General features: G+C 30.5%; 4 protein-coding genes across 7 annotated transcripts in view; 3 read left to right on the top strand and 1 right to left on the bottom strand.

Annotated features, from left to right (window-relative positions):
- Nucleotides 1-8,527, top strand: LOC128390694 (carbonic anhydrase 1-like). Its single transcript, XM_053350451.1, has 7 exons — nt 1-164; nt 2,217-2,267; nt 2,349-2,513; nt 4,777-4,928; nt 5,155-5,253; nt 5,489-5,710; nt 5,862-8,527. The coding sequence occupies exons 1-7, from the start codon at nt 53-55 to the stop codon at nt 6,060-6,062; spliced, it is 1,002 nt and encodes a 333-aa protein (XP_053206426.1). The 5' UTR covers nt 1-52; the 3' UTR covers nt 6,063-8,527.
- Nucleotides 7,140-8,482, top strand: LOC128390644 (uncharacterized protein DDB_G0271670-like). The gene is made up of 2 exons (XM_053350394.1): nt 7,140-7,728; nt 7,776-8,482. The coding sequence occupies exons 1-2, from the start codon at nt 7,140-7,142 to the stop codon at nt 8,480-8,482; spliced, it is 1,296 nt and encodes a 431-aa protein (XP_053206369.1).
- On the bottom strand, nt 8,521-9,817 carry LOC128390695 (uncharacterized). The gene is made up of 3 exons (XM_053350452.1): nt 9,662-9,817; nt 9,298-9,564; nt 8,521-8,944 (listed from the first exon to the last, which is right to left on the bottom strand). The coding sequence occupies exons 2-3, from the start codon at nt 9,542-9,544 to the stop codon at nt 8,619-8,621; spliced, it is 573 nt and encodes a 190-aa protein (XP_053206427.1). The 5' UTR covers nt 9,545-9,564; nt 9,662-9,817; the 3' UTR covers nt 8,521-8,618.
- Nucleotides 9,818-10,726: 909 nt separating this feature from the next.
- Nucleotides 10,727-22,834, top strand: part of LOC128390693 (uncharacterized) — a 45,360-nt gene continuing 33,252 nt past the window's right edge. For 2 of the 4 annotated variants that reach the window (XR_008325668.1, XM_053350448.1), the window contains exon 1: nt 10,730-13,187. Coding sequence is in view for 3 of the 4 variants with exons in the window: in XM_053350448.1 (XP_053206423.1) it covers nt 12,477-13,187 (711 nt within the window). In the remaining variant the exon portion in view is untranslated. Of the gene's footprint in view, nt 13,188-22,834 lie in introns of all 4 variants that reach the window. The other 2 variants (XM_053350449.1, XM_053350450.1) reach the window with 2 other exon arrangements.

Consider the following 22,834-nt stretch of genomic DNA (forward strand, 5'->3'; position numbering starts at 1 on the left):
TCCTGATCATCGCCATCATCATCATCCTCTCATCAATATTAATAATAATACAATGTCTTTGACTATGATTTTTGATCAATTTAAAATGATTTTCTTAATCATTGTAACATCAACACTAATTAATCAACTTGAATCAACAGCAATATCATTTCAACAATTAAGTGGTAAGTTAATTAAAATTGTGAAATTTTGTTGTAAGCAAATTGCTGGAATCATGATAATCAACAATTGACTTCTCAATCTTTTTTGTATCGATAATATTTAAAAGGAAATTAAATTGTTACCAATTATTAATTTAATTATTAGACATCAACAAGTTAATGAGTTAATGGTGAAAAGCTTTAAGGTTAATTTAATTTAATTTAATTCTCATTTCTGATTCTAACCTAATTCGTTGATTCAACACCACCAATAACAATCAAAAATCATAATTTGATTTATGATTAAGTTGATTTGATCAACAATAAGCTTCTTCTTGTTGATTAAATCAATTTTAATCTGATCATTTAAAGTTTACTCCATCAGCAATTTGATCAATATATTAATTTGCTGAGATTAACAATTTAACTCACTTCAAGTTTAATCATGATTTTTAAATTGTTACTACGAAAATGAAAGAATGAGTGTTAATGTGTGAAAAAAAACTTAATCAACAATCAACACACAATCAGTTGATTAATCTGATTGATTTAAGCAGACTCATGATGATTAGCTGATCTCTTAATTGTTTAACTGATTTGATATGATTTAATTCTGATTAATTAACTAACTTCTTGATATGTTTTCTGTTGTCAAGGTTATGGCAAAATCCCAACAATTAACTTTCAACAATCACTGTTAGTTTATTTTTAGTATAGCCCAATAATCGTGATGATTAATTTACAGTTTTGTAGTTAATTGAATATTGAACAATAATTATCATCATTTTTATGATGTAGACATGATAAATTTGATGAACAAATGATTAAGATGATAATCATTTAATCTTATATTCTTAATCATCATTTAAAATGATTTGATAAGCAAAATCCACTGATTAGTTGATGAGTTTTATTAGTTTATTAAAACAACAACAATCAACTAATCATCATCACTTTTGTTGTGATAAGTTTGCCTTTTTTGGTGATCAAATGAGAGCAAAATTGTTGTTGATTGTAATCAATTAATAACGATAATCATTTCATTGTTGATCATAATCAACTGATCGTTGTGATTACCTTTGATTGATCGAAGTGATTTATCTAATTGTTTCTTTAATTGTTCCTGTTTTGGCGTTGAATTGTGTGAGAATTGATGAAGGAAGAGCTCAGGAATTAAATTTTTAGTTAATTAGAGAGGGAAAAGAATTTTCAATACTTTTCGTTCAATGGGACAATTAGTTAATTGTCTACAATTTTTCGATAAAAAATTTGAGGTTTAATCATCTCTTAATTGTGAGAATCAAGTTACATATTCATATTGGACTTTAAATACTCAGTTTTTTTGGAAAAAAGTTGTGATTTATTAGCAAAGACAAGAATTGATTGTAAGCAGATACTTAATTGCGATTCAAACTTAATTAGTTAGCTAAATAGTTTGATTAGATTTTGGGTTAAATTTTAAGCGTGATGATTAACAACCTACTAAATTAAAATATGATGATAATTAAACGCAATGATAATGAAGAGGAAACAATGAGTTTATTTACAAAAATTAACTAATTGTAAACAATTTGGGTTACAATCAATTGACTGTTCAATTTTGATTCATAAACAAATCGTTAATCATTACCACTAATTGGTTAATTGTTAGATCATCTTTAAATTGTTTAAAGTTGGTCTAGGTTATTCAACTTCCGTTCAATTTAAATTGATTCATTAATTAACATGATTAATATACTAAGACAAAATTTGATTATCTGATTTATTAGATTCAAGGAAACATCAATTAACAAGTATTAAGATATTCACTAGAAGTTGATTGTTGATTATTAAAATGTCAACAATTAAAAAATTAAACGATTGAAATAATTAATATCAAGGTTAAATTATCGTTGATACAGAAAAAAATCCGACTAATCAAAAATCAATCAATCACTTTGAATGAATCTCAAGCTAACAACTGATGATAAATCAGAATTAATTGTAACAATTAATCTCTAATTTTGACTACAAATCATTAAAGAAAACATATAAGTACAGTCTAATCAATGGACAATTTATTTTACTTTCTATCAGATCATATTATTGATAAACGAGCTGCCGATTACCATGACTGGACTTATGAAGGTAAGGTGACCATTCATGATTAGTTTTAATTGTTTAACTGATATTTTGTTTTCTCAATTTTTCCCCGTTAATTTTAATCAGATCAAAAGGCATGGGTAACAAATATAACTCATTGTGGAGGTGATAAACAATCACCGATCAACCTTGATTCGTCCAAGGCTCGAGTTGATAAAACGCTAACCTTGGACATTAAGAAGTACGATCGTTTGATTGATACAGCGTTCGTCTATTCAACTGGACATAGTTGTAAGTTTTAGTCATTCGAAAGATAGATCGAAAAAGAAAAAGTTCTAAGGCTATGAAAATAATCGATAATACATATGAATGAAAGGTGTAGAATATTTTCTTCGAACAAAACTGTTAGAACTTTTGTTTTTTTTTCAATCGTATTGTTCATAAAGTCGAGAGAGAGAGAGAAAGGTGAAGTTCCTCAAGGATTTTGTTTGTTCAGAGGAGAGAACGAAAAAAAAAATCTCTACGAAAAGTGAGTTTCGTAAGTAGAGTCTGAATTTGTTTCCTTTAAAATATATGATAAATTATTGTAACTGAATTTGGAGGATGCATATTAGTATCTTTTATCATGTATCTCCACCCAGTTGTTATCGTTTATTATTAGCATTCTGGTTCCGGAATCTGAATCTCAATGATTATCAGCAAGAATTTTTTTCTTCCATAGACTATTATTGTGAAAAAGAGGTTAGGTTACGGTGAAAAGAAGATGATTTTTTCTTCACTTATTGCATGGTGTGAATTCAGAATAGTCTAAGAAAAAAATAGAGAGAAATAGATAGAAGATGAGGTTGGAAAAAGAAATCAAGAGAAAATGATGATGATCATCATGAAATATTCTCTCAGTTCCAATGTATTAACTTAGTTACTTTTATTCAGTCAAGTTCATTTCTGTGAGTTAACCTTGAGAAGCTAGAATCCCATGGAAATAATTTGGGTAAAATGCTGAAGATTTGCAAGAAAGAAAAGAGAAAGAGAGAGAAAAGTGGGGAAAAGTTCTGAACATCGTGAATGTTACATGTATTTAGTTGGAATTATTGCTGATTCAAGGTAACTTTTGTTTTCTTTTTTTCATTCTTCATGAGTTTATCTAACTAAATATTCAGTAGAAAATGAGATTTGATTGTTACATGGAAGTTTAATCTCTGGCAAACAAGGAAAAGGTGCAAAAGAAATTCTTCTAGTGAGATACTTTCATTTCCACCATGATGATGAACGAATGAAATAAAAGTTCAGTTAATGGAGAATAACTTTTGGTTTTTATTTTTTTTTTCTCTCTTATAACTTTTTCATTTGATCTAATTTTCTTTCCATGGATGATAAATATTTCGTCATCTTCATCCTCCTAGACTAATCTTTTTATGAGATTAACCTTGATATTCCGTAAAGACTTGGGTGTGTCTCAAATATTATTATGTCTTCATCTTTCATTGTCAATGTGATGAATTCAGTTTGAGTAAAATTTATTCTCCATAAAGTTTTGAACTTCATGATAAGTGACAAGTGGGAAAAGGAAGCAAAATTTTCTTCGAATTAAGGTTAGAACTTTTTTTCGAAATCTTTTTTATTTTGTATTCACTCTTCTACTGAACTTTTTCTGCTCATCATTCGTTTCTCTATGTAGAATAGTTTTACTTTGAATATTTTCCAGTTCATTGAATCAAATCTCTTTTTCTTATTTTTGCATTTTCATGATGAAGGAAAAATCTATTTGGCTGAACATGAACATGATTGATTTCAGATTAGTTAATTCAGTTTGATAATCACTCGTTCAAATTGTAATTAACACAACATTTCACCCACAGAAGTGATCAGATAAATTAACCTTTTGATTAGTGTATTATTCATGGTTCAGTAATGAGAGTTTCCTCCATGAATATGAATGAATCTTTGAGAATATTGAAAGAGAGAGAGAGAGCTCCGAATCGATTTCGACACACCCAAAGTTCTGATCAAGTGTCACCTTAGTAATTATACTTGTTAATGAGATTTATTTCAGGCAAAGTTTAAACAAAAACATGACGATGGTCAAGCTAATGAAAAAGTTACCATGACCTTAAGTTGATCGGAAGTTATGGCTTTGCCTTTTATTTGATTATCATGAGGATTCATAGTGATGATAATGATGATCATTAGAAGATGATATCACTGATTGGAAGAAATTATTTCAATATATCTGTGATTCAGGAAAAAGGAAGATGAAAAATGGAATAGAAAAAAATATTTATTCAGTTTCTTTTCTCTTACTTTTCCTGTTTCCTTTTTCATTTCCTTTCCATTCATTTTCCATCTCTTACTCAGAGCTTTTATCCATGATAAAATTTAATTCTCATCCCACAGATAAAGATATTGATGACGATAATAACGTACAATTTCTGATGGTGCTTCCATCAATCCTCTCAATGTTTATCTATTTATTAATCAGAAAATGATATTGTTTTGATTTTATTCATTCGATTTTTTCTTTCATTCTTTTCGTCTATTCAATCATGTTATCCAGTAAAATTGGAATTCGAGTCAAGAGGAGTATACTTATTATCGGGAACTGTTGTTGATCGTCCTTATGAGCTACTTCAAGTTCATATTCATTGGGGAATCAACTCAATGTCAGGATCAGAACATTCAATTGATGGTGAACGTTTTTCCGCCGAGGTAACAATTAAATTAACAAAATTAAAGTGACTCTGCATCAAAACAAAGCAAACTCAACTTAATCACTTTCAACAAGAGTGACCATTAACTGACCAATTGTATGAAACCTTTAGCGGAAAAACTAATGTTTATTTTAGTTAAGATGAAATTGGTCAATTATCAATTTAATCACTATTATTTTATCATCACAATTAACTCAATTTTCTTTGGAAAACATTATTTTTAGGTTCATTTTGTCCATAGGAATACCAAATATGCTAATGAATCTAGTTACTCAGTTTTGCAGAAAGTTGATGGATTAACTGTTCTCGGTGTAATTGCAAAGGTAAACTGTTTTAACCGAATTAATTGTTTAAATTGTCGATTTAAATTAACCAAGTTAAAAGAAAAAAGTCTAACTGAGTCGCCATCTTATGTGCAAAGTTTAATCTACTCAATTGTGACGAGGGTTAAACAAAATTAATCCAATTTGTTGATCTTTTTGCTAACTAATCCTTTTGTTTTTCTTTATTTCTATTAATCTTCTATCTTCCGGATGATGATGATGATGATGATGATAGAATGGTGATCCTAATCCTGGAGTTGACATCTTATTGGAAGCCATGCAAAGTAATTCGTCAGATATTAAGTATCCAGTGAAAAAACCCTTCGATTTGAATCACCTTTTGCCCTCGAATAAGAAATCGTTTTTCAAATATTCGGGCTCACTGACCACTCCTACATGTAACGAAGTGGTCAACTGGATTGTCATGAAAGATTTCATAACAGTTTCCAATGATCAAGTGAGTAGTTAGATAATGATAAACTTGAAATGAATCCATTCATCAATATTAACATCATATTACAATTAGAATTACTAATTGAAATGAAAAATTTGATCGAAATTATTTTGATAATAAAATTTTATTTTTCTTCTTTTTTTTTCTCTATCAGATTGATAGACTTCGTAATCTTATTTCCCCATCAGAAACTGTAATGCAAACTGTTGTCCGTGACCTTCAACCTCTTCAAGGTCGAACGGTATTCCAAAGCGATTCCGGTTCTGGATTCGCACCAACACTGACCAGTCTCTGTTATCTTATATTAGCAGTGATTGTTCATATCACTTTGATTGATAAATTAAACTTAGACTAGAAAATTGAATAATAATTACAATCAATCTCATCTTCACATTATCATCATCATGTTAAATCATCATAATTAACACCCACCAACACAATCATCAACGATAACATAATGACAAGATGATAACAAGGAAAACGCAAGTTCACATCTTCCCCCCACTTCCGGATAAACAAATCAACTACTTCCTATTTTCTGAAGGTCAACTTATATTATCAATCATGTTAATATATTATCTTACCAGAATCATTTAACATCACAATCAAATTAATCATGATTATAATGATTAGTTGATTTTAAAAGTAATAATAATGAAAACAGTTCAATTTGATTTAATGATTTTATCTAGTCGATGTTAATTGTTTTAACAATCAAAAAAGGAAACAATAATTGGTAAACAATCAACGCAAAGTTTTAATCAAATTTCACAATTAGTTTTTTTTCCTTGTGATAATAAATAAATAATTAATTATAAACACAAATTTTATTAATCAAATGTATAATTTAGCAGCTAATTGTTACTATTAATTGTCTTGTTATCACTTAATTGTGCTCTAATTGTTTATTAGATTGTTAATTGTATACAATATATTAATCACGATTATCAATGGATTTATGTTAATCTGTACAGTTTCAAATCTATTGATTCATAGCAATTAAATTTTATCGTTAATTTAATTTAATTGTTGATTTGATTGTAATGTTTTTTTTTCAAATTGAGTATTTGGTTTAATTGGATAGTTAAACTTGGTGATGATTAACTATCTAAATTTGCATAAAGTGCATCGCAATTAAAAAGGTTAATTAGTTGAAATAGACTGTTAATCATTTGATCAGTTGATCAGCGTTTAAGTAAATTGTTGACTTTTTGCTTCTTTCAATTAGTTTAATTCTGAATCTGATTAATCAACCTGAGTAAAGTTGATGAGTAATAGAAAAGGTTTCTGACTCTTTCTCCTTGATATAAATTGTTACCTGTTGATATACTTTCATGATAATTACTTTAATTGTCTTCAAGTGTATTTCAAACCTGTTTAATTGACTAATTTTTATTCAATTTCATTTGATTGATATTGTTTTTCTTTCACCATGAGATTGGTTATTATTTATTTTGTGATTCTCAGCTTCTTTGGGTTCACTTTTGTCTCATTGGAGAGTTGGCCTGGGACAGGTAGCAGAGGTTTAGTTGCTCCAGCCGCTGTCGGTCAACATTTACCATCAATGTTACCTGGACAAGCTTCTCCTGGTTCATCAGCTCACTCATCTGCTGGTTCTTTAGCTGGTGCTAAATCTAATCGTATTGGATCTGGAACAACCAGTGGATCAGGTCAAGACGATGACATTTATCCCGCTGATCAGTCTTCAGGAAGTTCAAACGCTACTTCGCAAGCAACTGCAGGATCAAAATCCAAGGCTAATGCTAAATCGTCCACGACTAGTAAATCAACTCCTTCCCCTTTAACCGATGATGCAGCAGACCCCAAGAAAAGTCTCAGCTCGAGCCCAAAAAACGAGCTCGGACCAAAACCAAGTCCATTAGCTGATCCTGATGCTTCCTCTGACATATCCAATTCAACTTCTAATGCCTCTTCAGCCAGTGATAGTGATGTAGACGATGAAGAAGCCTCTGTACCTGCCTCCGAATCTGAAAAATCAAAATCAAAATCAAGTGCCGCGAGTACATCGAAATCTGATAAATCGACCAAGTCAGATAAATCTGAAAAGCTGAGAAACCCGATAAATCAGATAAAACGGAAAAAACGGAAAAACCAGAAAAATCGGAAAAATCCTCCAAGGCTCATCCTGATTCATCTAATAAGACCAAATCTGACGAAGACTCAGAATCGGGTGATGATTTCTTTGACTTGATCGCAGCAGCATCAGCAAACGCCACATCAACAACCACCGAAAGCTCAAAGGCAACAGAAAGCAGCAACTCAACCACTAGTGACGAAAGCGATTTAAAAGGGAAACCAACCGAAGAGAGCGTTACCGAGTCAAAAAACTTGACATCATCATCCTCGTCGCTCTCTTCCTCATCGTCTTCTTCGTCCTCTTCTTCTGCTTCTACTGAGAAACCAACAACAACGGAAAAGCCCGATCCAGATAAAGAAGATTCATGGTCAAAAGTTTTCGCAGGCTCATATTGGACAAAACCTAAGAACAAGACTAAAAACGATAAGCCCTCATCTTCAGCTTCATCATCAGAATCCTCATCTTCTTCCACATCATCAAAAGATGACGATTCCAATAGCACCATGACCCTTGACTTGAGCTCTTTAAAATCAGTCTCACCTAAGTTGAAAGACGATATAAACAACATTGTAGCCAAGGCTTATAACAAATCAGAACATGCAATTACTGGTTTAGTTAAAACAATCAGCCAAACAGTTGTTGATATTTACGCTCGATTAAGCAATAAAAAGGATTGATAATGAAATATTAATTGAAATAAAGTTTCAAATTTGAATCAAATATGAGAAATTGTTTTTTATTTTTGTTCATTTTTTAATAATATCAATTTAATCATTGCAATTGTGACAATGTTATCATATAATAGTATTACGATTAGTTTATTTTGTTATTATTATCAACGGAAGCCGTTTGGTTGTTATTGAATGTTGGCATTGGTTTATCATCATGGTGATAATCATTGCTGACAATCACAGTGCCACGAATTAACTGATGAATATTTTTTCCGAATTCTTGAATCATTGTAGCGAATTGATCAATCTGATCCAGGGAACTTTTTCGGATTGAGACGTATTCTTTATCTGTATTAATATTCGTATTATTAATAGTATTTTGACCGGCGGAACTTGATGAACTTGATGAACCAGAGGTAACGGAGCTCTCAGAGTTAGAGGTTGAAGTATGCTGAGCATCAGATTTAGCTAATAGATTTTTAAAGAGAGAAAAGTTTTGGTAACATCTTAGTTTATGGTAGTGGGCGGGTCAATCAGCTAATTACTACATTATTCCTACGAATGAAAATTAACTAATTATTCAATTAATTGTTTTGTTTTAATTGGGTTAGGTTAGGTCCCAATATTAAGGACCACCCTTGATTAGGAAAGGCCCGGAGGGCCTAAGACAATCAAATCGTAGCTCTCAGTTGCTAAATTGATCAAAAAATTTATTGAATAAGTGTGACAAACAGTCGATTGTCCAGTTCACTACCATAAACTAGGACGTTACCAAAGTTTTTTATTGATTCAATCGGTTCAGTTCAATACTAATTTCTTACCTTGGTGATTATATTTAACTGGATGATAACCAACGGGTGGAGCCGATGTACTAGTGAATCCATGGCCTGAGTGATAAGCTACAGTTGAAGTCTCACCGGGAATAGATTCAGTGACCAGAAGTGGGTCTTGGCCATTGGTTGAGGCTCTATTTTCAACAGGTAGATCTGATGAGACTAAGGTTAACATTAACATCGAGGATGCAAAAAAAGAGATGACCAATGAACTGAGAAATGATTGACCTTTCATCTTGATGATTAAAGAAAACACTAAATTAATGATAAATAAAAATTTCCGTAAAATAATAAGTTAATTTGAACAATTTAACAACTGAATTGAGATAACTTAGAATGAATCAGAACTTACAATTATATCGGATGATCCACAACTAATCTTGAGACCTTTTTAACGTTCTATTTGTTCAAATGGATTAAAGTTAATTAATTTGCATTAATTAGTTAATTTAGATCAACTTTACCAACTAACAAACTTTTTTCTCGCTGAAAATTCAATTATTTACTCAGTGGTAATAATTAGCATCCACATGGTAACTTATATAAGTTGTTGTATTCATTGAAATGAACAGTCATTTAATTGTATTGACTACAAAAGTTAATCTAATTGTTGCTGGAAAAATTTTTCATCTATCTACATTTTGATTGATTAATCTGCCTCAACTATGAAGTTTTTAATTGTTTCTCTTCTGTTAATCAGTTTATTGGGTGTTAGCTTGGTTTCTGGTGCTTCGGACTCCAAAGATGCTACCGAAATAAAGATTTCCTCATCCGGTTCATCTTCCCATGCAGAATCTTCATCGTCATCCTCATCCTCATCAAAGACAAAACAACCTTCAACCAAATCATCTGAATCTAAATCAGGTGAATCTGTACCTAAACCAGAATCAAGTTCTGATGGCGACGATTCAGATGAAGATGATGACAAAGATGATAATAAAAATTCAGCCAAAAGTTCAGCTTCCTCAGTTCATGGAGTTCCAATCATCAAGAAATATGGTGTCATGGCTTCAGGTATTCTCAAGCAATCAGCTAATATGATTAGTAATCTTGCTGATCACTTGGTGGGCATGATGAACGTAATTATAATCTAATTACACTACGATAATTATGGATAATCAATAAGCTTGTAATTGATTCTTATTCATCGATATTAATAAAGATATTATCTAATTTTCAATCTAATATTTATTTGTAACCGGAAAGAAATGCTGATCATTTGAAACTTCAATGACAACGTGTTAAAAAAATTTCCCACGACTGAATTGATTAATTTGAATTTCAATCGTGTGATTAATTATCATGATATTTACCGTCTCTCATGTGACCCTTTGTTTTCAAAGGAATCATTTAAAACATGAACTGAGTTGGCACTTTAATTGTTTTTACCATGAAAAGGTGAGTAAATATCATGATAAAAATTTTGATTATTTGATTTATGAGTAAGTTTGTTGATAAACTTTACTTTTGTCATGTTTATCATATGATTGGTGGTGCTGATGATTCTGGTTCATGATGATCATGAGGTTAGTTTAAAATTAGATTCATAGATATCACTCTGAATATCATGAAATAGTGAAACTTATCTTATCATATGAATCTGAGATTCTGGATGCTGCGTATTACCTGAAGCTTGCAAGGTCGAGGGTTGGGTTTAGGTTATCATCATCATCCATAGATTCATTATAATGGTGGGAAAAGTAAAGAAAGAAAAAGAAAGAGAGTGAGTAAGTGAGTGTGTGAGAGAGAGAAGGTACAATGAGAGTGTGAGCCATGAGCATGGGGAAGATGAGGAAGAGAGAGAGAGAGAAAAGTAACCCACCAAAAAGTATTCTCAGAGATTTTGAAGAAGCTGAGAAGGAGGAATGAACGAATAACTGTAAGAAAAGAGAAGATGAAAAAGAAAGAAAAAGAAATAAAAAAGTAAGTAAGTGATGAGGATGAGAAAGAAAACAAGCTTACTTTCATATTTATCATCATCATCATGATCAAAATCAACCTCATCCCGAACAATATACTTTATGGTGAAATCAAATTCAAGTGATTCAGGTGAAGACAAACAGCAAACAAAAAAATCGTCAACATGATGGAGAGATGATGATCACATGTATTATTATCATCCATTTTAACTAAATCATCTTCATCCTCATCCTCATCCTCATCATCATCATCATTGTTAATATTCATTGTTGTTTATCAATTGGTTCAACTTTTTTTTTCATCATCATCTTGTGTCAATGCAATTGTATTAATATTATCAACACATAGGAATAATTTTCAGCATAAATGATTCAATGGATTCCAATGGATTACCTGTTAATGATAATCATGAAGCCCAAATAAGTTGAACATTGAAAAAAATAGCGAGTGAAGTGCTTGTTAATATTTAATGTGCAAATTGCTTCTCGTTTTATTATTATTATCATCATAATCATCATCACATCATTAGTGTCATCATCATCATCCTCATTAACAACCATTGGAGAAGAGTAGTAATTTATATCAGCCCATGATGAGGATGATTATCTTCATGTGATAGTTACATGTTTTCAAATTGGAATTAATTGTTTTTCTTTCTTCCTTTAATTATAATAATCATTTGATTCATTTGTTTCTTTCCTTCCATAACATTTGTTAAGTTCAATTCTCTCATATTGATTAGCTAATTTTTTAGAATGATGATCAGTTGAATGGTCAGTTTGTTTGGAATTCACAATATATTATATTATATGTGTGAAAATGATTTCGATGGAGATGTGATCATGATGAGAATCGATTGACATTGAATTTTGTTTGGTTTCAGAGAGAAAACCAAAGGAAGACAAAATTATCTTCAGTCTATCTCACTTTTTTCTCTATTTTTACCTGGTAATCACTTTTCTCGGGAGAAAAGGTAAATAAAAAAAACTCCCAGCAGTGAAGAGACAAAGTAAGAGGAAAAGAAAGAGATTTGGGAAATTCTTTTTATTTTCTTAAATTCGAAAAAGATTAAGCAATAATCTCTCAAGGTGAAACATTAACCTCTAAAAACCTCCCAGTTCTCTCACCATTGATGCTAAAGATAGACCATTGAGATTGTACATATAAACACATGTATAAATAAGATAAACGGAGAAGAGAAGAAAAAAATTTTCCTATTCCATTCAGAATCAGAATATTATTCAAACATGAGCTCATCTACACGTCGAACCATTTTTGTTACACTTTTGATTCTATCATGTAATCGGCCACATTTATCATTATCAACTTTATCCACATCATCGTCATCATCTTCTTCTTCATCTTTACCTTCATCGTGGTTTGTAGCTGGAGAAGATTCCGTTTCCGTTTCACCTTTAGTATCACCAGAATCGGAATCTGTTATTCTTTCCGATGGTCCATCATCTTCAGGGTCACTCTCACCATCTCATCCTGGTTCACCTTATGCCTCAGCACAAACAAGTTCAGTGTCACTGCCAAGGTTTCACATCTTAGCGGTCATTCCCAATGAGAAAGCAGTCCTACTATCCCGAGAATTAAGGTCAGCCGTGGCTCGTTGGCAAACCTTACAACGTGAACGGAGTACACAGCACAACTCGGGCTCATCAGGCGGCCCTTCATTTCCGGGTTTCTCTGTTTCCGGAATAGGAACTACAAACCTTTCAGCCGACGATACTTCCCTTATAATATCACCAATACCCGCAGGTAATGATACTGAAAGATTATTGGAATCGATGTGTCAATCATTTGAGATGCACAATCCGTCGCTAATTTTGACCTTATTAGAACCACGTCGAACCTACTATCTTAAAATGATAGCCAAAAAAGTCGATGTACCAATACTTTCACTTTCATCTGAGTACCGGGAATCATTTCAATTATTTCAATCACGACGACCGGTGAGTCCTTTTTTCATTATTATTAAAACGAATAATCAAAAATTCAGTTCACTCAATCAGATAAACTATTCTTGTACAATCACTGAGAATACACAACATGAATTATCATCATCATCATCATCAAGAAGAATAGAACAAAAAGAACATTTATTTTCATCTTTATCTTCATTTTCTTTGTCTTTTTCTTACCTACTCTTAATTAACCTTAATTAACATAACAATCTCATGACAACATCAATAAAAACAACATAAAGTCAATAGAAACACCTTATTCATGGTAAATGAGTTACACTGAAAATCATTATCTCATTATCTTAAATTATCATATCAAATTTACCTCCTTGTGATTATTATGATCATGATGATAATCAGGGTGATGATAAATCAGCTACTTTCAATCTCATCTTTTCACATTTTCAGGAAGAAGAAGAATTTTTTTCGCCATGTAATATTTAGTAAGTAAATGGAAAAGACAAATAATAATATCATCATAATTTAATTCCATGGAAATATCTTACCTCACCATCTTCATCATCATGAATTTCGAGCTATTTAATTCAGAGAAACTTGACCAATGAACTTTTTTCTTTCATCTTTTCCAAAGTAAATGTTGATTCTTGTTTTTTTTCTCCTTTTTTTCAGTACTCAGCATTCTGTCCATTTATCTTAAATTCATGATTAGCATCTTGAAGATTGAGTTGATATTCAATTTGATACAAATTATCTTTGTTCTTATCATGAGTCTGTGTCACCAGGGCTTTGACCATTGGTAGCAAATAAAAGCTCTCTCATTGAATTTTATTCCTGATTTTCTGGGTTGATAATCATCATGATGGAAATTGTTCATTCATTGATCCAGATAATGAGATTGACATTGTTAGATAACTTGGATTCTCTTAGAAATGCAGAACTTGCAATAAATCGGATTGAGTAACATGATGATGATTCTCTGAGAGTTCTGAATGTTTTATCTTAATCATCCTGTTAAATTAGGTTAAAGGTATAATGATGATTTAGCTTCGATTATATCATTTGACTTACAATTAAAGTGTCACAAGCAAACTCACCATCAAAAGTATCTAAGCTGATAAGCTTTAAGGAACTTATATAATTTGGAAAGAAATTTCCTCTTTTTGAATTCAGTTCTGAAAAAAAAGTTCCGATACAGATGAAAATCAGAATTTTTAGAGTTATTCTTTAGATGATATTACCGGAACTTTATTGTTTACTCACGATTCTCATGTAATGTTTGAATTGCCGGAAACGTTTCGATCTGATTGTTTACCTTCATTGAGTTTTTTTCCTTTTGGTGAATCCAATTTCGGATGAATATCAACATTAGCAAATTAGTTAGTTGGTTAGTTTTCATGATCATCATGATATGAAGTTGATACATTTTGTCAGAGCGAAGGTAAATCCAGACGAATAAGAAATTTCGTCTCACAGATAAAGTTCACTCCCAAGGGTGAGTTACCTCAGAACTGACTATCATTCACATGAATATTTCCCTGAATTCAAGGATATTCAATATAAACTCATTTACTATATTGAAATAGTCTCAACATGATGTTACCCATCAGCTTTGATGATCAGTTTCAACTCGTGATGGTGAATAATCAACATTGCGAAAACCTTTCATCATCATTGATAAAATAAACCACAAGATTATTTTGATTATATTCAAGAGACTCCTGAGCTCTGATGAGCTTCATTCAGAGATTGATTCGAGCACATCTCATGAATCAAGCTAATAATTAATGTTATATGATAATTTATAACATCTTATTAACATGATATCTATTAATAATTTGGTTAAGGTAGCTGATCATTACCAACGATTCTGAGATAATATTACAAATGTTTATATTAATAATATTTTCGTGGTGATAATATAATTGTCATGAGTCAATAACTCAAAGGTGGTTTAGTTTTCAATAAGTTGAATCTAAAAGACGAAATTTAATCCTGATTAATAATCAGTTTCAATTGAATGAAACTAGCCAAAGTATTAATATTAATAATAATCAAATCAAAACTGAGGCGAAAAAGTTTATTCATAAGGATGAATCAGGTTACATAGGAAAATGATTTCCAATTGAAAGAAGTTTAATTTTTAACTTGAAACTTTTTTTGTTCTTTAAATAGTATTATTAGAACTGTAGAAAAATAATTGATAACAAGTGAAATAAACAATATGAAGATAGACACAGAGAATATGTATTCTCGAATTCAGAATTGGAGCGAAAAGAACATAAATTAATAAGAAAAGAGAGAGAGAGAGAGACTATTGTTTCCTGTTTTTCGAGTATTGAATCAAAGATTAGCTCGATTCAAGTCTGAGTCTCGAACTCTTGAGTTTATATCTAATGGGCCAACTCCGTTTCAATTTGCTCGACATTTCAATCGATCGTTTTGTAAAGAACTTGAGAGCAAAAAAATTCTACCATATAAATAATCTGATTCAGAATTTATATCTTCATCTCTCTCTCTCTCTCTTTCATATCATCTTCATCTTTTTGACTTATACAAACCTCTTATAATCTTTTCAACTTTACAGTTTAATTTGGCTTAAGAGATGAATAAAATTCATCATATTATATTCATCATCATCCATGATACTCATTATCATTATCCACTCTTTCAAGTGTATATTACACAATCTTGAACTCGTTTCAAGATGAAACATTGACCCAAATTAATTATAGTCAACAATGAATACCTTGTACCTTATCCTAGTCAATAATCACTATGAAAACTCATAATAAATAATCTGTTCATTAACCATTATTTCAAGAATGAGATGATATCAATATAGTTATTATTATTAATAGTAATCATGGTAATCATTTAGCATCATCGTCACCCAAAATATTAGTAATTACTGTTCAAAAATAAACTGAAGATGATGTTGATAATATTAATATTATCATCTTATCATGGAAGATGATGATGATATTAATACATAATGAATATATACTTGAGAAGGGAATGAGATAAATGATAGATACTAAAAATGTTATTATAAGTCAATTATTCTGTTGAATAGAATGTTATCCATATTCGAAAATATCGATTTTTCATCTCTCTCTCTTCTCTATTCCATCACTTCCCTCTCGTTATCTTCCATATCCTTTGCATCCTCATCTCACTCTTCCATGCATCTATTCAATTCCATGTATATTACTATTAATTACAGAATTGAATTGAAACTTATAACCCTGTCAATTATTTCCAGGACACAGGAGCTGTAAAGAAACAGGGGAAAAGGTGGAAATGGGAAATGGGAAGTGGGTTTGGATGAAGGATGTTGATTATTTTCATCATTTTTTTTCTCCGGGTTCAAGTTGATGTATTTCCTTTATCATGAGCATCTTAATTTTAAATTCACTTTCTCTTCCCCATTCAAATTACCAAATGATTTAAGTAAATCAATTTATCAACAATCTTTCATCGTCATTACTATTATTAAATTACAATAAAGGATCAAATTGATATAAGAACTTCTCTCTCTCTCTCTCTCTTTCCATATAATAGTTAAATCTAATTGTTCAGCATCAATCTAATATTCTGTTCATTATTCTAAGTAGATGAGTTAATTGAATTCTGATTGTATCATTTTTATTGATAAAATTGATGAGCTAATTGAGATGACGATAATTTTGAAAAAATTATCGATAACTTGAATGAGAAATTAACTGGAGAGAAGTATGAAATTGTTTCTTCTTCTTCTCTTTCTTCAGAAACATTTATCTTAATCATCATGATGATTACTCTTATTTAATAGCCACGAAAAATGAGATGAGAACAATCAACAATTATGTCTTATTAGAAAGATAATTTTTTTCTAATCGTGGTTACATTTTTCTAACCTATGGCCAGAAAAGATGAGACTCTTCGCAAAAATCGTCATAACTATTGAACAACAATGAATTTTTTTCTTAAATTTTATATTCGAATAGTACAAACATATGATCGTGTCAACAAGAAAAATTTAGTCTCTCAACTTTTTTGACTTCGATTTTATTAAGGTCGAAAATAACCAAACGCTTTACTTGAGTTATATTTATTTTTTTTCTTCAAAATTCTGTATCTTTTCAAAAAAAAGTCCGATATGGATAAAACTAACTTTATTGCAAAGTTCATAAAAAAGTGATCTAAAACTGGTCATTTCAAGTTCTAAAATAAAGCGACGCTGAAGATAATCGAAAAAGAAATTTTAGGTTTTTTCGTTTTTTTGAAAACCTATCTCCTCCATTATAAAATTAGTATGGAGATGAATGGGAAAACACAACTTAAGTAAAGCGTTTGGTTGCTTTCGACCTTAATAAAATCGAAGTCAAAAAAGTTGAGAGACTAAATTTTTCTTGTTGACACGATCATATGTTTGTACTATTCGAATATAAAATTTAAGAAAAAAATTCATTGTTGTTCAATAGTTATGACGATTTTTGCGAAGAGTCTCATCTTTTCTGGCCATAGGTTATTACTCTCCATCTAAATCAATACAATTTTCCTTTTAATTTTGATTGAATTATCTCTTTATGAGCAGTTGATATAATTTTTGTTCTCATCTCATTTTTCGTGGCTGTATATCGCTTTGAATGAACCTCGAAGAAATCTAATTACAAATTAGTAAGCGATAGTAAAAGAGTTACAATTGCTTGTGAGTTTTTTTTTACTTTTTCTTTGCTTCTTATTCTAGCAATTTATTATTAGATTATTATGTACGATTATCACGGTTATTATAAATATAGCGAAACAGAAGATAAAAGTTCTGGTTGATATTATACACCATGTAATGGGTGAGTAAAAAAAACTAAACCTTATACTAGAAGTAGTAGTTCATAAAGTCATGGTAATATTATGCTGATGAAATAATTTGCCTTGTTAACAATTGATCCATCAATTTTTGTCTATTTGTTTAACATTGAATAAGCTTATTGAATATTAATAAGTAATATCTAAGTGCAAGATATACCTAATAATAAGCCTTATGGATGAGTAAGAACAAAGATTCAACCTTGTTCCTTGGGCGGAAAAATTGTCTTACTGAATTTGCATCGTAAACTAAACTTGATTATTCAAAGATTCATTTTACTTTTGAAAAACTTAGGTTAGGTTGGGTTAGGTTAGGATGTTAAGATTTAAGAATCAAAAGTTCAAACTAAATGTTTGAACCTTCGTTAATAGTAGTAGATGGTGATTATTGGTCAGCAAGGTTTTGGTTTCTCATAGTCTGGATTGTTACTGACGACTAATGTGAAAGGATGATGAGTTAAGTTAGTGAAAAAAGTGATCTAATTTGGTTGAATACCTTTTCGGATAATATTTGGCTTCTTGTGATGTTTGATCAGCTGAACATGAGAATGACATAAATGATGAAAGGTATAAAAGTTGGAATTTGATTTACCATTGACCTGGAAATATTTTCATCCAGGAGTTTTTCCTTTAACTTTTTCAATGTCATCAACATTTACATCCAGAGATTGGGAGTGAAAAGGATGCCACACCAATGACAGGGAATGAGATGGTCACCTCCTTTCAGGATAAATTCTGTATTCAGTTTAGAGGATAAATATTCTGAAAACTTGTGCTCTTCCTTATGGTGATAATGATGTTAATCTTACCTTGGATCAATCATATTTCTACATCGACAGTAATCATATGCTCATGATATCGATTTTTTTTTCTCCTGTCAAAATTCATCACCATAATTCAAAGCATGATAAGTAACTAAGAAATGTATTCAACTTGAAAATCTAAACATGTAAATCATTCATAAACCATCGAGACTCAGTAATCATTGAAACTTTTTAAAGTTTCAAAAAGATTTCTAATTAATTGCGTTGATACATATTCTTGAATTATGAGAGAATCTAAAATATCTAAGATTTAGTTACTGACTGTTAAGACTGTTCATATTTTCAATTGTTTTACGATTCTCGAGTGATTAATCTGCTGGTCTTATAATGTTGCTTGTATTTAATGATTACATTATCATGTTGATTCCTTGTTGATTTGATTGTTAAACATTATGAAAATTGATTGGGATGATTGATTAAAAAGGTGCCGGTGATAATCCTGAGGTTTGCAAGATTGTGAGTGATTATGTATTAGTGAAACAACTTTGATTGATGTTTGTGAGACTATTGAAAATCATTTATGATGATGAGACATGAGGAGGTGGCGGTGTTGAGATTATGATGAAGAAGAAGAAGAAGATGATGATGATGATGATGGTGATAGAATGAAACCAACAGATTGAGATGAAGTAAAAGAGAAGAGTTAAAATGATGGTGGTGATTAGTGGGGAAGGTTAAAGATGAAAAGACGAAGAGATTGAAAGTCAATGTCTTATTCTTATGTCAATCTAATCAATGATTTTTTTTCTTCTTCTTTTTCCCTGTTTTTTATTCTGGTTCCAATGTTACTCTTTCATTCTCATGAGTCTCAGTCTTGTTGAATTCTTTACCCGAGAAACCAGATTGTTAGACAGAAAGAAAAAAGAAAGAAAGAGAAGACAAAGTTAGAGAAGGATGAGGATGGAGAAGGAAGTGAAAGGCGAAACAAGAATAGTAAACTTCAGTTCACCTTCACGAGTTTATCTCTGATTCTGCGTCAATATGAACAATCTTCTTGGTCCTTTCCATCTGATTTTCCTTGATCGTCTACCTTAGCATCATCATCATCATTATTCCATCAAGTCCCATCTTTTCTGCTTCTTTTTTTACTCTTCTACCAATTTTCAGGTTTTTTTCTTCTTCTGCTTTTTATTCATTCTACTAGTTTTTTCACCTTGTTTACACTCACAAGCTCATCCTTATCATGATTATCATCTTAATATTTATCATTCAGTCTCTATCTCTTCCTCTCTCTCTTTCGAAGTTAATTCTATTTATGGAAATCATACTGAGCTTATTTAATTTATCTTCCGGAAAAAATAAGCGAAATCTAACTAAATATCGTTTGACGCTCGAGTTAGAAAATAATATCATGAAAAATAATGAAATATTTTCACTTAAAATGATAACTTAGTGAAGATGAATATTTATCTTCTTCGAACGCAATATACATGTATTATTATCTCGTTCATTGTTGACTTTGGTAACCTCTCGACGAATACAATTTATGAGTATTCAGAGAGATTAATATGAAAACGCAGAATCAGAAGTACGAAATCTTCAAAATACACTTGATATTCATCATCATCCCAATTGAATATTGTACTTTTATCATAACAGAATAACAGGAAATGGTAAATTTGTGAATATTTCTAATCTCCAGAGGTCATTTACTATCTTTGACCTTGCATTTTCTGCTGAGAATTTGAAGTTCCTCCTTTCCAAACATAAAATATTTCTTTGAATATCTTTGACTACAATAAGTTGATACATACTAATCATAAAAAAATCTTAGAACTGAGAATAGCAAAAAGAATTAAAATTTTCAAGTTGTTCATTAAAATTTCTGAATAAAATGTTATTCAAATGCTGTAATTTTGTTGCATAAATGATTATGTTTAAGAAAACAAGGGACATTTTTAATGGAGAGAAATTAGAAAAGCAAATTACTGTTATTCAGAATTCTGTTCTTGATCTTTTCATTTTTGGATCATTGTTATTCTCTTAAAGATAATATGAAATAGATTTTAGGACACACAGTTAATGTAAAAGAAATTGTATATTCTAAGCTAAATGTTAGCTGAAAGTTTTGAGTATTCTCATCATTTACTTTTGTAAAGGTTTCATTTATGTTCAGAGGTTGAATCCATTCTGATGGTTGATGGTAATAATATGTCACCATAATGAATACCCAAGGATAGACATCAATAGTCATCTTGAAATGTACAGAAGGAGCAGTTATAAAGATGAAGATGATGAGGATCATAATGAAGACGGGAAAGATATTCAGAAGATCCTGTAAAACAATCTTCTTAGAAGATAGAGAATCATATTAATATCATGACTATCTCATTCTCTTTGGATAGAATCTCATTTTCCTTTCCTTGCTGAATCAAGACTCATTTGAGTTACTATTCAACTGAACATGAAGAGGGATGATAATGATGATAATGAAACATGAGAGACAAGTGAATACCCTCTAAAATGGTTACTTGATGGAAAGGAGGGAAAAAAATCTTTACGAATTTAATTCATACCTGAACTGATAAAGGGCGAGGTTTTTGAGCTTCAAGTGTCAAAGATTCACACATTTTGATTGTCATCATGAAACTGAACCATCACCATGGTGGGAAATCACTTCCACCGCTGTGGGTTAATAACATTCGAAGTTTATTTGTATTTTCAAGAGAATCCATGAAATTGTAACAATTTTTTTCTTCTTCCTCTCAGAATTTTATTCAAATTTCAATATCTCTTTTCCTTTTTATTACGACAGTTTTGACAACTTTGAAATCCGTTTGAATTGCGACGTTGAAACAGTTTTTTGTATCAACAATCAGTTGATTGTTGAAAATTTGTTATACATTGTTAACTTAATTGTTATTTAATGTATTAAGTTTGGCAAAGTTTAAGCTCTGATAGTCTACTTAATCATATTCACTAATCAGTTGATTGGTTCATGATTTTGTACCAGAACTTTTTTACTCTATTCTACTGATATCATTAACCCAAGAATCACGATTTCCCATGATAATTTCATGTTGATCCAATGAACACACATTCATGGTAACTTTTCATGATGGGCTGAATTAAAAGATATAACATTTTTACCTGGTCATGTTGATGATTTGCCGAAAAGTAAGAAGATGAATTTTATTCATCATTATCATTATCATTATCATCAAACAACAAGATTATGCTAAAGATGATGTTCCATGATTACCTGACATACATGCTGATATTAACTTGTTACATTAATAATTCTGATGATGATGATAAGGATGAGAAATTGTCAGAACCATCTTCAATTATGGATAACATTTTATCTTCCCCAAGGTTAATCAAGGTAAAAAAGTTATGATTATTACATGGAACTAAACTTTCATCAATCCCTTGAAAATTTCCGAATTTTCTTTTTTTTGAAAATGTGAAAATCTTGAATCAACTTAGAATTTGATTCAAGACTTTTCTTATTTTTTCTACATGATTAATAATCATAATTCTGTCAAACTGAATTCTGGTTGATTTTTGTTATATTGAGGGAAAATTTTCCCTCAATTTAATGTTGTATTCATTTTTTATTGTCCCTGAATTTTTATCAGAAATTTTTTCCTCCCCATTGTTTGTAATAGAAGCTACCATTTACATTGTGATATTATTATAATATAACCAAATATTGTAATGTCTTTTTTACTCGTTTTCTGCTATTCAACTTTCAGCTATTTCAAAAGTTGATGCGCAACTGGACAGGGTGTTTCCACCATCTGAGAATCTAGTTTTTTTTCTTGCGCAACAATATTGAAAGATGTTTTGATCTGGAAAAACATCAATGGATAGTTGAGTAAACAAAAACGATTATCGACATTGTTGCTTGTCATAAGAAATTATCTAATGTATTCTCAAGATTAAAACTTTTTATTTTTTCATCTCATCTTCCACCACTGGTATATATGTTGATATCATTTATTGTCTCCTTCTTTCTTTCTTTCTCATTCCATTGTTTCGGGTTTATCATCTTGTTCAGTA

This window comes from Panonychus citri, unplaced genomic scaffold, assembly GCF_014898815.1.
Source record: "Panonychus citri isolate SS breed McGregor unplaced genomic scaffold, ASM1489881v1 Contig00125, whole genome shotgun sequence".
Classification (NCBI taxonomy): domain Eukaryota; kingdom Metazoa; phylum Arthropoda; class Arachnida; order Trombidiformes; family Tetranychidae; genus Panonychus; species Panonychus citri.

Excerpts from the sequence above, each read along its gene's own strand:
- LOC128390694 (XM_053350451.1), top strand. The coding sequence starts at position 53 with ATGTCTTTGACTATGATTTTTGATCAATTTAAAATGATTTTCTTAATC. Across the intron at positions 165-2,216 it reads ATCATTTCAACAATTAAGTG|ATCATATTATTGATAAACGA; the intron begins GTAAGTTAATTA and ends ACTTTCTATCAG. Across the intron at positions 2,514-4,776 it reads CTATTCAACTGGACATAGTT|TAAAATTGGAATTCGAGTCA; the intron begins GTAAGTTTTAGT and ends CATGTTATCCAG.
- LOC128390644 (XM_053350394.1), top strand. The coding sequence starts at position 7,140 with ATGAGATTGGTTATTATTTATTTTGTGATTCTCAGCTTCTTTGGGTTC. Across the intron at positions 7,729-7,775 it reads ATCAAAATCAAGTGCCGCGA|CTGAGAAACCCGATAAATCA; the intron begins GTACATCGAAAT and ends AAATCTGAAAAG.
- LOC128390695 (XM_053350452.1), bottom strand. The coding sequence starts at position 9,544 with ATGAAAGGTCAATCATTTCTCAGTTCATTGGTCATCTCTTTTTTTGCA. Across the intron at positions 8,945-9,297 it reads AGTTAAATATAATCACCAAG|CTAAATCTGATGCTCAGCAT; the intron begins GTAAGAAATTAG and ends AAAATCTATTAG.